The sequence below is a fragment of the Scyliorhinus canicula genome, chromosome 26, assembly GCF_902713615.1.
Source record: "Scyliorhinus canicula chromosome 26, sScyCan1.1, whole genome shotgun sequence".
NCBI classification, from domain to species: Eukaryota; Metazoa; Chordata; class Chondrichthyes; order Carcharhiniformes; family Scyliorhinidae; genus Scyliorhinus; species Scyliorhinus canicula.
This window is the reverse complement of record NC_052171.1, coordinates 4,347,292-4,362,377: the sequence shown is the minus strand read 5'-3', so window position 1 is coordinate 4,362,377 and position 15,086 is coordinate 4,347,292. Positions and strand designations below refer to the sequence as shown.

Sequence of the window (15,086 nt, the reverse complement as noted above, 5' to 3'; positions counted from 1 at the left end):
ATCTGCGCATAGCTGTCAACTTCAATCAGTTCTGACTTGACATTTTGAAATTGCGGACATTGTCCCCTCGTCCAACCGTGCTGGAGTAGGTGCAGCACCCTCCGTAAGGCTGTGTCTTTCTGCGTCTCCTGTTGGATTAGGCAAAGCTTCTCATCCGAAGCAGGCAAATTCTCCATGCATAACTGTGTTTGGCCTTGATTTCTCCGATAGGGGCTGATGGTGTGTTTTCAGTGCCAATTGATCGAGACAGTGCGTTGGCAATGGCAAGGCCTCGTCCCGGGGTGTATACTGGGGTGAAATCATACCTTCGCAGCTTCATCATGATGCGCTGCAGACAAGGTGTCATGTCATTTAGATCCTTGTCTATGATATGGACCAACGGTCTGCGGTCAGTTTCCACTATAAACGTGGCCAGGCCGTACACATAGTCACGGAACTTCAGAATCCCAGTGAGGAGACCGAGACATTCTTTTTCGATCTGTGCATATCTGCATTCAGTTGGGGTCATGGCCCTGGACGCGTATGCCACCGGGACCCAGTCAGACTGATCATCCTGTTGGAGGAGAACGGCGCCAATCCCGTCCTGTCTGGCATCAGTGGAGATCTTGGTGGGGCTGGTTGTGTCAAAGAAAGCAAGGGTCGGTGCCCTTGTTAGTTGCTGTTTGAGATCCACCCATTCATTTTGGTGACGTTGTGTCCACTCAAACGCAGTGGCCTTTCGTAGGAGATTGCGTAAAGCTGCCGTCCGTGTGGACAGGTTTGGAATGAACCTGCCAAGGAAGTTGACGAAGCCCAGAAATCGTAGCACCGCCTTCTTGTGTGGCGTCTTCATGGTCCATATTGCAGCGATTTTCGTCTCATCAGGACTGACACCCTGAGATGACATGGTGTCATCCAAAAAGGTTACAGACTCCTTCGCAAATGTGCATTTTGCCTGGTTCAGTTTCAAACCGTATTTACGAATCCTCTGAAACACCTTCTTCAGGCGACAGAGGTGTTATTCTTCAGTGGTGTCATCCACATAGACTCTGACGCCCTCGGTCATTTATTCCATTATCCTGTGGAAAATCTCTGCGCAGAGATAATGCCAAAGGGCATGCGATTGAAGCAGAAACATCCAAATGGCATGTTGAATGTACAAAGTAATCTACTCGAGTCATCGATATACCATTGACTATCTGGTCTCTGATGAGGGAGTCACGGAGGTTTTCAAATTTGCAGGATTGAGCGAGTAATTTTAAATCAGTTACAAAACTGCTGAAAGATGCTCCCGGTTTTTGCAAGCGCCTGGTGAACTTGAATCTTTCAAATATCTCATTGACTTCAGATTGACAGTGGGTTTCAAATTTTTTGATGATTATTTCCAGCTAGCCCTTGTCCTCCCCTGCCAGGGAGATAATGGAATTATATCCCAGCCAGGGATAAGAGCAAGGCTATCTTCCTGGCATCAGACGCTGAGGTTAGATCCTTGGCTTCTAGATATATTTTAAACTGTTGTATAAAAAGTTTCCAATTGGAATGTATATTACCAGTGGTCTTGAGCAGGCATGGAGGTTGGATTGGGTCCATCGTGCCAATTGGTATCTGAAGGGTCCAAATACTGCGAGGCCTTCCGTGGTCAAATGTCCGGTTTAAGTCCTCTTCTCTTGCTGGTTTATAGCTAGCTTGCTGAAATCACTCCTGGTTACCATATGTTATTCTCTAAGACTGAATGAAGATTGTAGACTTACAGTTAACACAAAGACTTTATTCAAAGGGTTTGTTCTGCTTCCAGAGCTCAGCTAGATGTAAAACAGTCAAGAGGTATCACCAGTGAAACTAAGGTAAATTGCCCATATTGAGCTGTCTCTGTGTGCTGCTGCTCACTAGCTCTGTACTTCTCAAAGAGGTGAATCTTGCCTTGGGCTCGCCCCTTTATACCTGTCTCTGATGCAGCCCTCTAGTGGTGCTGTGGCTGTTACATCTGTGCTGCAATCCCTGGTGTATGTGAAGATGTATGTACAGATCACTACAATCAACAGGTTTGTTTCAAATTAGCTTTCGGAGCACTGCTCCGTCCTCAGGTGAATGAAGAGGTATGTTCCAGAAACATATATACAGACAAATTAAAAGATGCCAGACAATGCTTAGAATGCAATAATTTGCAGGTAATTAAATCTTCACAGATCCAGAGATAGGGGTAACTCCAGGTTAAAGAGGTGTGAATTGTCTCTAGCCAGGACAGGTGGTAGGATTTCGCAAGCCCAGGCCAGATGGTGGTGGGGGGGTGGGGGGGAATGTAATACGACATTAATCCAAGGTCCCGGTTGAGGCCGCACTCATGTGTGCGGAACTTGGCTATAAGTTTCTGCTCAGCGATTCAACGTTGTCGTGCGTCCTGAAGGCCGCCTTGAAGAACGCTTACCCGGAGATCAGAGGCTGAATGCCCTTGACTGCTGAAGTGTTCCCTGACTGGAAGGGAACATTCCTGCCTGGCAATTGTCGTGCGATGTCCGTTCATCCGTTGTCACAGCATCTGCAGGGTCTCACCAGTGTACCACGCTTCAGGACATCCTTTCCTGCAGCGTATGAGGTAGACAACGTTGGCCGAGTCGCATGAGTATGTACCGCGTACCTGGTGGGTGGTGTTCTCACATGTAATGGTGGTACCCTTGTCCATGATCTGGCACATCTTGCAGAGATTGCCACGGCAGGATTGTGTGGTGTTGTGGTCGCTGTTCTGAAGGCTAGGTAATCTGCTGCAAACAATGGTTTGTTTGAGGTTGCGCAGTTGTTTGAAGGCAAGTAGTGGGGTTGTGGGGATGACCTTGCAAGATTTTTATCTTCATCGATGACGTATTGAAGGCTGCAAAGAAGATGTCGTAGTTTCTCTGCTCCAGAGAAGTACTGGACGACGAAGGGTACTCTGTCAAAGTCTACTCTATCAGTCCACTCTATCACTCCCCCTATCAAAAGATTCTCTCATTTTCAAGACCTTTATCACCCCTCAGCCTTCTTTTATCAAAAGAGACCCAGCCTGTTAATCCTCCCCTGATATTTATACATATGCATTTCAGATATTATCCTTGTATATCATGACTGCATATCTCTCCAGTGCCTTTATATTCCTTCTGTAATATGGCAATCAGAGTGCTGTTAAGTGTGGTCTGAGCAAGGTCCAATGCATGTGTTTAGACTACTTTTCAATTCTATTCCTCTAGAAATAAAGCCGAGCGCTTGTGCTTTTTTTGTGGTCTTGCTTTTAATAGTTGGTGTGTTTGTATCCTTAAATTGCTTTGTTCCAGGCTTATCCAAGCGGCAGCCCGCTTGCCGCTGTACGGCCTGAGATGCCTCTCTATGTGGTCCCCGAAGGCTCTGATTAAAGTGCCAGTCAGTCTGGTCAGTGAAATCTAAGGTTTCTGCAATGGGCTGCCCTTCCAGTCACAAAATGTTTCTCTCTCATATTTGCTGCTGATACGAGCCCATACATGGGAGAGAAAAAGGCTATGGTTGGAGGAGAATCAGTGAACACATGCAGCTGCAAGTATGTGGAGATAAGGAGAGAGATTGGAGGCCACAGGGGCCTCGAGTATCCCTTACTCTCTCCCCATTTTTCCATGTTTCACTCCCCACAGATGCTGCAAAGAGCTGCTGAGCATTTGCAGCACTTTGTTTTTATTTCCGAGTTCCAGTAACCGCATTATTATGCTTTTATTGTCCAAGTTCAAGACCTTGAACCAGGAAGGTCAAGTTAGATAATAGTGGGCAGCACGGTGGCCTAGTGGTTAGCACAACCGCCTCACGGCGCTGAGGTCCCAGGTTCGATCCCGGCTCTGGGTCACTGTCCGTGTGGAGTTTGCACATTCTCCCCGTGTCTGCGTGGGTTTCGCCCCCACAACCCAAAAATGTGCAGAGTAGGTGGATTGGCCACGCTAAATTGCCCCCTTAATTGGAAAAAATAATTGGCTAATCTAAATTTTTTTTTTTAATTTAAAAAAAAGTTAGATAATAGTTTCTTTTTTAGCAGAAGGCATGGACAATATTTCTGAAAATGCAATGTGAGAAAATTTGCAGAGTTTCACTGTTCTGTGATAAAAAGATTTCACTTTCTAAGTCACCAAAGTCATTTTTAATGTCATGCTTTCTGTTACGGATTCCTCCATCAGAGGAAATTATTCATTTGTGTTGGCTTTATCTAACCCTGCAAAATTGTTTCAAATACCCTGTACCTCAATTGAATCTCCTTCAACATTCTGGTAACTCCAACAAATCTTCAGGTCCCTTTCATCATAAAGACTTAGCAACACAATACTGACATGCTAGTCAAAAACATAATCATTTTCTAATATACCTGATGAGGGGGAGACAGGCCAGCATCTCGCTTTTCTCTTTCTGTCAACTGTCGCGGGATTGTAATTTCATACGCAGACAGTTTGGATGTTTGGTCAGATGCTGGATGTAAATCATCTATGAAAGAGAAGTGGTAATATGAAACTCAGTTTATGTTGAAATGTAGATTGGAGAAACACTTGTCATTAAAATTTACACAAGAAATTTGTAAAACATTTGTTCATAAATTTCAATCAATTAGGAGCTAATGATGTGAATGTCCACCATTTGGTCAACATTTTCAAATTTGATGCCATGCATTAAGGGTGTGACATAACCTCTAAATGGGTACAAAATTACCTGCTTTTTGTTACCCTCCTGCAATGATAGATAAAAGCATATATTTCTTCACAGCGATTAAGTTTTTTTAAAGATACAAACACTTCCTTCATATTTTCAGAAAGGGGTCTTCAAAACGTATCACCTTTCTTGATCAAAGGAAAGTGTTTTTTCTCAGACTTTTTCCCTCCACCATTGTTGTTTCCTTCCTGCGCCAGATGCATTCAGCTCCTATAGACCAATCACCTGACACTGTACTCTCATCGTTTGCAAGCAATCAAGTTGCAAAATGACAGGAGCATCCAACAACACCCAGCCACTTCTAAAAATCAGCTGTCCAGTCAGAACCCTCAATACTTCAAAATTTATCTTCAACCTTGAGTCACATTACTAGTGTAGCCAGCTGGGTTGGCCACTTCCTCACACAAAATGGAAGAACGCAAAGATTGCAGGGTAAAATGGACATTGGCAAAGAAACCAGCAGTCTGCAGAATCCCCTTTATTCTAGCTGCCACAGAAACCCGACAGAATTGTAACAAACAAGCTGCGCATATTAATGAAGCGATTTACGGTGATTCCCAGGCACAATGGACACAAGAGTTAAACATTCTATGGAAGGCCAGACATTCTGGCGCCAGTAGAGTCTAAGACAAAGGACACCAATAAGGTGTAAGGAACCGCCCGGTGATCGAGGAACGGCCTAGTTATTGTGGAAACTCAAATCAATCGATTGGGAAGAGACCCAATTGATTGCAGGTCTATAGAGGGTCCGCCCTGAAGGATACAATGCCCCTGGGACCTATAAAAGTCAGGTCCCAGGACTGATTCGCTCTCTTGACCAGCGCTCCTGACCAGCTCTCTTAGCCGGCCCTTCCAGCAGAACATCTTAGCAGCACTCTAAGAACCTTGAGAAGGAGAGGCCTGGCCAACAGCAGCCGCCATCAAGGAAGTGTCATACAACGCACGCTACGAGGTTAGACACTCCTGACCCCTTTAGTCCACACCGACTGGAAGCCTGAGGATCCAGGACAAAGCAAGAGGCCATTGTTCCCTGATCTGGCAGTTCCCTTATTCCAGATAAGTATTGGCCTGTTAGTGGTAGGATTAGCCTAGTCTTGTAGTTTTATATGCATAATTAGTAGATAACTGTATTATAATAAACGTGTCTTGTTTGAACTTACTAACTGGTGTATTGAGTTATTGGTCTGAGCTTGAAACTTGTGGCGGTATCTTAACGATACCTGGCGACTCTAGAGCTAAGGAATAAAACAGAGCCAAATTGAGTGTAAAGCACACTCACCCAGAACGAGCAACACTAGTATTGGGGGTGGGGAACAGTTTTTAAAATTTTAACTGCCTTAGATTCCAACTTTTTCACAATAAAAGTGGAGGCTTTTCACACCAATGGGAACAGGCCCAGTTCATAACTTTCCCATCAAGATGGACTTCACTTCCCAATTTCCCCAAGTGGATTTTTCATCTGTATCAATCCACTTTACTACCATGTGCTTGCAAATGCTTTATACTTTTAAGATGATGACCATTATTGCACATAATCCAATATTTGATGTAGTTTTGGAAAGGGCCATTATGCCATGTGCAAGAAAGCTCCTTTCATTTCTGTTCTGCAGACACAGCTACTAATTCTTCATGCATTCTTCTATGACTAGTCAGATAGGGTTAGTGATTTTGGAGCATGAATTCTACAACTTCAATTCCTCTTAAATATCTCTTTTAGTCGACACCTCAATAGCTACTTCTGATAAAGAATTAATGTTTGAGTGTATGTTCAGGGCTAATAAACTTCTAACTTCCATCGTTATTCTGATTTAGGGTTTATTCAAATTTTATTAAGTCTCATGAATTTAATTGCATTTCGGCACAACATTGGGAGAACCACCCAACTCCAAGTCATACCATCATAAACTAATAATCACACCACACACTGAGGTTAAAAGGACATTGTTTTCAAGAATGTTTGGCCCCAGTGTTCAGTAATGTTTGCAGAACACAAAGAGCTGTGTATCATTTTTGTCAGAAAGACATGACTAACTCGCTTCTTCTTGGAGTTAACTTCTAATCTCAACAACCTGGTCATGCCCTGCAAAACAGCCTCTGCACTTAACCTTGGTTTTACAGCAAACAAATCTGTCCAAATATGAACAAAGATTTAAAATACACTTTTGAGTCAAACTTAATTGGGAAAGAATCCAAAAAATGTTTGAATGGAGAAACTGGCAAGGAGCAATCTTCAAATAACTCAGCCAGAATTTGACCTATACCATACAGTGACTCCAACAATTATCAGGTATATCAGCAGTTTCACCAGAGTTATCTTAAACCCCCATTATTAGAATTAAATGTATTAGTTTTATAAAATTTCAATTGTAAATGATTGTATTGACTGGTTGGCAAGTTGGGAACATGAACAATTATTACCAGAGCTTATGAAGTTAGAGATTTGTTTTCCCTGAACTTTACCATAAGTGGCTATTGAAGCAAAAGCTAAAGTGTTGAAGTGATTAGTGAGCAGATGTGGAACAACTTTTTTTCCCCCTCAGCATGTAGAAAATACTGGGAAGGTGCCGTTTAATGCCCATCCCTGAAATGTTCCATGGTGTTGATGGTGGTCGAGATCCCTAGTTGTATTTAGAGACATTTCCATTATGATGTAGTTTGTATGAAATTGAAAACTTTTCACACTGGATGTGGATCAGCACAACACCCTAACAGAATGATCTCCAGAGCCACTTCTGCATTGTGCAGTTTATGTCAGCCCATGGCCAACAGAGGTCAAGCAGATGCCTGTAGCAACACCAGATTTCAGACCGACAAAAATGTTCGGCAGGGGACTCAATTTTTCCCTCCCTCCATCTTTTTGAACAGAGCCAGTCTTCAATGGCACATGGCGTTCTGTTTGTTAATTGCCTTTTTAAAAACACCAACCTAGTTTAACCTCAAGCGTAAAATTTGCTCTTTGGATGGATATCTGCAAGTTGGTTTTGATGCGCTCAAACAGGTGCTCTTCCCGATTGATGATTTGTTAAAACAAGATTAAAATTATGTCTTGTTCAAGTCATATTCATTCTATATTTAGGGAGTTTTTCTCAAGCAGTTCAACTATGAAAAGCAATTGCCTTTGTCATTACCGCTTGAAGAGCAGGGATATCTGTTCTTTATTAATGCACTGAAATTGTATTTTGAGATGCTGTGCCAAGTGTTGTGACCTCTTGTGAAATCACAGGAAGTAGTGAATCAGAGGCTGGGTTTCTAACAGGGGTGGAGGGAGCACTGTAATGATCTTATCAACCAGTTCACTCAGGTTTGTGTACCAATTCCTTTCCTTCTCACCCAGGGAATAGCAGATACTTTAAAAGCGAGAAACTAAAAATGTTTAGATGAATGTGTGACAGAGAACCTTGTCACAAAAACATTCCATGCACACACTTGCAAACACGAAGTATAAACAGCTTGTTGAGTTACACAAATATTTTAACGTCCATTCTTGGGCACCAACATTGTAAAAGGTGACCTGTGCCATTGTAACAATCTTGTTTGCTTACCTTTTTCATTCATTGAAAAGGACAAAAGAAGAACTACGCTGTGTATACCACTCAATATTAGTGTTGGTGAGCTATGGCTTTCATGTTCCTCCACTAGGACCCAAAGTGGGGGAAAGGGATGCGCATAAAGAGGGCTGTTAGTATGCCTGCGTGAATGTGATGCCTGAAATTGACATTTGCACAATGGGTTTGAATTTCCCACAGGGCGGGGAGAGAATATTGTTCCAAGTTTAGTCATTTCTTCGAATATATAGTTATGAAATGTGTTTTATGTTATTTGTGGTTCTATGTACTTATGTTTTGTATTGTAATTATATTTTGTAATGTCTTCGATTCCAATTTATGTTTTCCAATGTTTAAATTGGAACCCAATTTAACCAATGAGCCAAGCTTAATCTTATGAATATAGGTTCTCCCCTTACAAACATTTCACTAGATGTATGGGGCGAAATTCTCCCAAAACGGGAAAAATCGTCAAACCGCCGTAAAACCCGGGCGGGTTTTACGGCATCGCGCCCCTTCCCGACGGGGGACCGATTCTGGTCCCCCGTCGGGGCTAGCAGCCCGACGTCGGAGGCCCCGACAAGTCGGGCTTAACGAAAATCGTTAAACCCGCTTGTCGGACTTAGCGCCGGCTGACGCGTCATATGACGTCAGCCGCGCATGCGCAGGTGGGAAGACGCCACCCGCGCATGCGCGGGTGACGTCATCGCGTTTTTGCGCGAAACCCGCGCATGCGCGGTCCGGGTTGCCCCTCAGCCGCCCCGCGTATTGATACTGCGGGGCGGCGGAAGGACAAATAGTGCGCGGGCATCGGGCCCGCTGCCCGCGATCGGTGGGCACCGATCGCGGGCCCATGGCACCCTTGGCACGGCCGTGGTACTGCCGTGCCAATCGGTGCCATGGTTATTTTTTTCCAGGTGGTCACGACGTTTTTACGAACGGCAGGACCAGGTGTGTTTGCCGTTCGTAAAAAGGTCGTAAAGGGCTGGGACTTCGGCCCTTCTAACAGCTGTGAATCGCTGCCGGCCGTAAAAAAACGGCGGCAGCGATTCGTGTCGGGATTTCGGCGGGGGGGTGGGAGAATAGCGGGAGGGCGTCAAAAAAGTCGGGAAGGCCCTCCCGCTATTCTCCCACCCGTCGTGGGGGGCGGAGAATTTCGCCCATGGACTTTTGGAGGCAACAAAAGATCCAGTGGTGGCACAAGATTCACATTCTGCCCGTCTTCTTGCCAGCTCTGAGTTGGGGAGGGTACTTTTAACACAATGCCTGCAGTTAACACTACCTGCACACAGGTAGCAGTGCAGGTATCGAAAACAGGCATGAACTATTCTATTGATTTCCTTTACTCCATTTCTTTTGCATTACAAGATGACCTTTGTGAGAATTTTCAGCAATTGAAAAACATGTAAAATGATCCCATTGAAAGAAATGTGTAGCCATCAGATTCTGCATGATCTTTTATGGAACCAAGCTGTGACTGAAAATTTACACGTCCTCCCCGTGTGTGCGTGGGTTTCCTCCGGGTGCTCCGGTTTCCTCCCACAGTCCAAAGATGTGCAGGTTAGGTGGATTGGCCATGCTAAATTGCCCGTAGTGTGCTAAAAAAGTAAGGTTAAGGGGGGGTTGTTGGGTTACGGGTATAGGGTGGATACGTGGGTTTGAGTAGGGTGATCATTGCTCGGCACAACATCGAGGGCCAAAGGGCCTGTTCTGTGCTGTACTGTTCTATGTTCTATGTAAAACTATGCACAACAACTGTACCAGGTCTGCAGGATTTCTACGAAGAAAGGTTTTATTTTTCTCAATGCAGAGTGCAATATTTGGCACATGCTGCAAGAACTTTGCTATTTTGAAGCAAGGAACTTATGTAATGCTATTTATCAGTGAAAAAGCATGAAAACAGCAAGGCTAATTTTCTTGTTTAAGAAGTTTAAACTTTGATCGTGTTAGCTACGGATTTCTGGTTTTAACAACATAGAAGAGATCATCAGCTGAAAAACAGCTATTCAGCCCAATCCAGATTTCCAGGTCACAGTATGTAGCCCAGCAGGTTATGGCACTTCAAGTGCATTTCCAAGCATGTTTAAAATGTGGCGAGGGTCTCTGCCTCTGCCACGCTTCCATGGAGTGAGTTCCATCACCCTGCGGATGAAAGAATTTCTCCTAAACTTCTCTCTGTCAATTGTTTAGAATCTAAGGAGAAAAGGTCACTGATAGGCATAGTCTATTGGCCACCAAATAATAACGTCGCGGTGGGACAGGCAATTAACAAAGAAATAACTGATGCATGCAAAAATGGTACGGCAATTATCATGGGGATTTTAATCTACATGTCGACTGGTCAAACCAGGTCGGTCAGGGCAGCCTTGAGGAGGAGTTTATAGATTTGGGGCAGCATGGTAGCACAGTGGTTAGCATTGCTGTCTCACAGCTCCAAGGTCCTGGGTTCAATTCTGGCCTCAGGTGACTGTCTGCGTGCTGTGTGGAGCTTGCACTATCTCCCAGTGTCTGCGTGGGTTTGCTCCGGGTGATCTGGTTTCCTCCCACAGTCCAAAGATATGCAGGTTAGGTGGATTGGCCATGCTAAATTGCCCCTTAGTGTTCAAAAGTTAGGGTTACGGGGAAAGGGTGGAGGCATGGGCTTAAGTAGGGTGGTCGTTCCAAGGGCTGGTGCAGACTTGATGGGCCAAATGGCTTCCTTCTGCACTGTAAATTCTATGAATGTATCCGCGATAGTTTCTTCGAACCTACAAGGGAGCAAGCTATCCTAGATCTGGTCCTGTGTAATGAGACAAGAATAATTAATTATCTTATTGTTGGGGATCCCCTCAGAAGGAGCGATCATAATATGGTTGAATTTAAAATACAGATGGAGTGCGAGAATGGGAAATCAAAAACCAGTGTCTTGTCCTTCAACAAAGGAGATTACAATGGCATGAGGGAGGAGTTGGTTAGGGTCGATTGGGAGCGAAGACTTTGTGGTGGGACAATTGACAAAGGTATTTTTCACAGTGCTCAGTGAAAAGGAAGGACTGTAGGAAAACAGATAATCAGCCATGGATATCTGAGGAAATAAAGGAGGGTATCAAATTGAAAGAAAAGGCATATAAAGTGGCAAAGATAAGTGGGAAACCATACTATGATCACTGCTTCCGAGCGGATCCCCACGCCGGGTCGGAGAATCACTGGCGGACCATGCTACGCCGTTGGCATGGTTGACACGGCACCGGTCGCAGGCTGCTCCACATGGCCGGCCTGCCGATTCTCCGGCCTGGATGGGCCGAGCAGCCGTAAGAAAAGAGCCGAGTCCCGCCGGCGCTGTTCTAACCTGCTCTGGGCTGGCGAGGCCTCGGTGTGTAAGGGCCGGGTGGCGGCCTTTGGGGGGGGGGGCCTCCTATGTGGCCTGGCCCGCGATCGGGGCCCAACGATTGGCGGGCCGGCCTCTGTGGCTGGGAGCCTCCTTTCCTACGCGCCTGCCCCTGTAGTCCCACGCCATGTTGCATCCGGGCCAGCGCGTTAAAGGAGGCCACTGCGCATGCGCGAGTTGGTGCCGTAACCACTACGCATGTCCTCGTTGGCGCCGGCGCAACTTGTGCATGCACGGATCGTGGGCGCACAGTTCGCACCGGGATCTGCAGCTGGAGCGGCACGAACCGCTCCAGCGCCGTGCTGGCCCCCTGTAGAAGCCAGAATTAGTCGAGGGAGCGGCCCGTTCACGCCATTGTAAATCACAACGGCATTTACAACACCGTGGATATTCTGCTGTGGGATGGGAGAACCCCGCCCAAGACGTTCAAGCAGCCTCTGCAGATTTGGGCTGTGACTATGAGAACAGGCATATCAGCATTAAGAACTGCATGTTCATGCTGCTGTCATCACCATCAGCACATCTGCTGCATTTCACAACAAACTTCACTCTTCAGGTGGTGAGAAAAGCACCCGAGTGATTCTACCAGCTCCGGAGAGTGTCTCTATACTATATAACCACCAGCACACAACTATGCCTGGCAAAGTTGGATAATCAGCACATACTGGATAATGATATACAAACTCTGACCAATCTGGTAACTGCCACATGGGAATGGAGAGATTTCTCTGAACGCAGCCAGTTCCCAGTTGGCCAGATAACTGTTTCCAGTAAATCACAACTGGCTACAGCCAAAGTTAGCTGACAAATCTTGTGCCAACTATTTCCTCCTGGATTTCCCCAGTTGTTTTGCTTGTTCCCAGTGCATGCCAGTTGGGATCTGTTACTCCCAACGGAGGTCAGTTAGATCCAGTTGCAGTGTTCAACTGGTTTCAACTGCTTTTTCCAGGTGTGGGAGTTCTGCGGAAAAGCTTCTGTCATTTCAAAAATTATCAATTTCATTTAAAATAGTTTGGATATTCATGGACCTCCAAATAGATTAGACTGCCTTAGTAAAGATGACACTGGAAACTACAATTTTTCTACCTCTTTCCTCCTCTTCTGGAGGTGTGGAGTCATTGCTGAGATACAGCTAATAATAGAACCGATGTCGTAAAGATCATCAAAATAGTGAGAATAAAATTAAAAATTACTCAATATTTTTCAACTGTCTGCAAAAGCAAAGCAGATACCTTTCCCTCAGTGTTCTTTATTAGTTCTTGTCGTACTCACCACGCACTTGTTTGTGAAGTCTTGCAGGTTGTCTCTTCAGTACATTACTGTAAGAGGAACCACCTTTCAGAAGGGACATTTTAAAACAAATTCGGAGTACTCAATTCTTGTTTTCCAATTAAGGGGCAATTTAGTGTGGCCAATTGACTTACGATGAGCATCTTTTTTGGATGTGGGGGTGAGACCCACGCAAGAGTTGGGGAGAACGTGCAAACTCCACACAGACAGTGACCCGCGGCTGGGATTGAACCCAGGTCCTCGGCGCATGAGGCAGCAATGCTAACCACTGCGTCATCGTGCTGCCCTTTTCAGAAGGGACATTAAGCTGTGATCTCCTCTGACTCTTTGGGTGGTTGCATTGTGAAATATTTAAAGGCATTCTTTTATCGAGGAGTCGACAGCTGCTGGTACTGCATTGCATTGAATCCATCCAAAATGAGTGTCCAAATGGAGTGATTTCTTTCACGGCAGATTAATGCAAGGTAATTCTGAGAAGCCAGGTGTCTGACAGGAACAAGACAATACAGCGTTTTAGAGCCTCCAAAAGGAGCTCATTAATTTGCTGGTAAGCTCAGTTGCTCACCATGCACTTCTTTATAAGTTGCATGAAGTAGGAACATAGGAGTAGGAGCAGACTTTATCCATCAATCAACAAAGCATGGCTGCTAGAGTTGTCACCTTCGCTCCAATTTTCTGTCTGTACCCCCATAGTTCTCGACTCCCTTACCTAACAGAAATCTGTCTGTCTCTGCCTTAAATAAATTCAAAGACCTAGCCTCCACTACTTTTGGGGAAGCGAATTCCACATACTAACAATCCTTTCAGAGAAAAGAGTTTTTCTTCATCGGTCTTAAAAGGGGTTCTCTTGTTTTTAAACTATGTCCCATATGTCTCTCCCACAAGAGGCAATATCCTCCCAGTGTCCCAATGAAGTTCTCACAGGACTTTCAGATGCCTCAATAAAATCACCCGTCATCCTTCTGAACTGCAATGGGTATAGTCCTAATCTTTTCAATTTTTCATTCTCAGACAAAACCTTCATCCCAGAAGGAGTCCTAAAAACCTTCTCTGAACTGCTTCAAAAGCATTTTATTTAAGATGGGAACAAAACTGCACATAGTACTCCAAATGTTGTTGCACCAAGAGCCTGTACATCTGGAGCAAAATTTCCTGACTTTGATATTACATTTCTCTTTCGACAAACACCAACATTCCATTTGCCTTCTGAATCATTGCTCCGGTTTCCTCCCAAAATTCCCGAAAGACATGCGTGTTAGGTGATATGGACACACTGAATTCTTCCTCAGTGTTATGGGCCAGGGTTTAGAGATCCCTAAAGTGTATCATGGAGTTCACCTGACCCCCACAACTTTTAATAGATTGTGGTATGGGGAGCACACGACCCACTCTACAGCTGTGGTACAGCAGAAATCAAAAAGTATTTTTGAAAGCAAAACAATGTTTATTCTATGAACTCAAGTTACCCTTTTTTAAATATAGTGAACATCTTAGCAACCATCAATTCAAATACAACCCCAAAACAATACAACATAAGTAATCCTTAATAAATTCCCAAACAACATCAAGACAAAATAAACACCTTTTAACAGAAGCACATCAGGTTTAAATTCACTACAGAGAACATTTATAATACTGAATTCACCAAACGGTCAAGAGAGGCAGAGAGAACAGAAGTACACATGCTTTGTCTGGCTTCAGGATTTCCGATTGTGGCTATGCCTAGGTAGGTTGCACGGTTGGTAGCTCCCGCCAATAACGGACTTTTGGGCCCTTTTAAGGAGCTCCAGCGGCACTTTAACGATGATTCCCAGTGTGGGAAGGAAACAGTGAGGGTCCCCCAGCGCTGTATGGAGTGGACCGGGAGTGAGGCGGTCAAAAAAGCGGCTTTGGAGAAGAGAGGAGAACGGGCGGGAAAAAGGAAGATGGCAGCTGGCGGGGATCAGGCAGCGTGGGCCCAGTGGTCACGGGAGCAGCAGGAATTTTTAAAGAAGCTGCTTTGCGGATTTAAAGGCAGAGATGTTGGCCCCTACGAAGGCGTTGATTGAAAGGTTGGTGGAGACCAGAAGATGCAGGGGACGGCGGCAAGGAGGTGCAGCAGAAGGCCTCTGATAATGAGGATGAGATTCTGGGCCTGGCGGTCGGAGTGGAGGCGCACAAGGCGCTGCACAAAAAATGGCAGAAGCTGGAGGACCTGGAGAATAGGTCAAGGAGGC

General features: G+C 45.0%; 1 protein-coding gene across 2 annotated transcripts in view; it reads right to left on the bottom strand.

Annotated features, from left to right (window-relative positions):
• The window catches only part of LOC119957303 (disintegrin and metalloproteinase domain-containing protein 9-like), a 143,600-nt gene that overhangs the window by 110,169 nt on the left and 18,345 nt on the right, over positions 1 to 15,086 (bottom strand). For both annotated transcript variants that reach the window (XM_038785155.1, XM_038785156.1), the window contains exon 2: positions 4,331 to 4,446. In XM_038785155.1, coding sequence (XP_038641083.1) covers positions 4,331 to 4,446 — 116 coding nt within the window. The remainder of the gene's footprint in view (positions 1 to 4,330; positions 4,447 to 15,086) is intronic.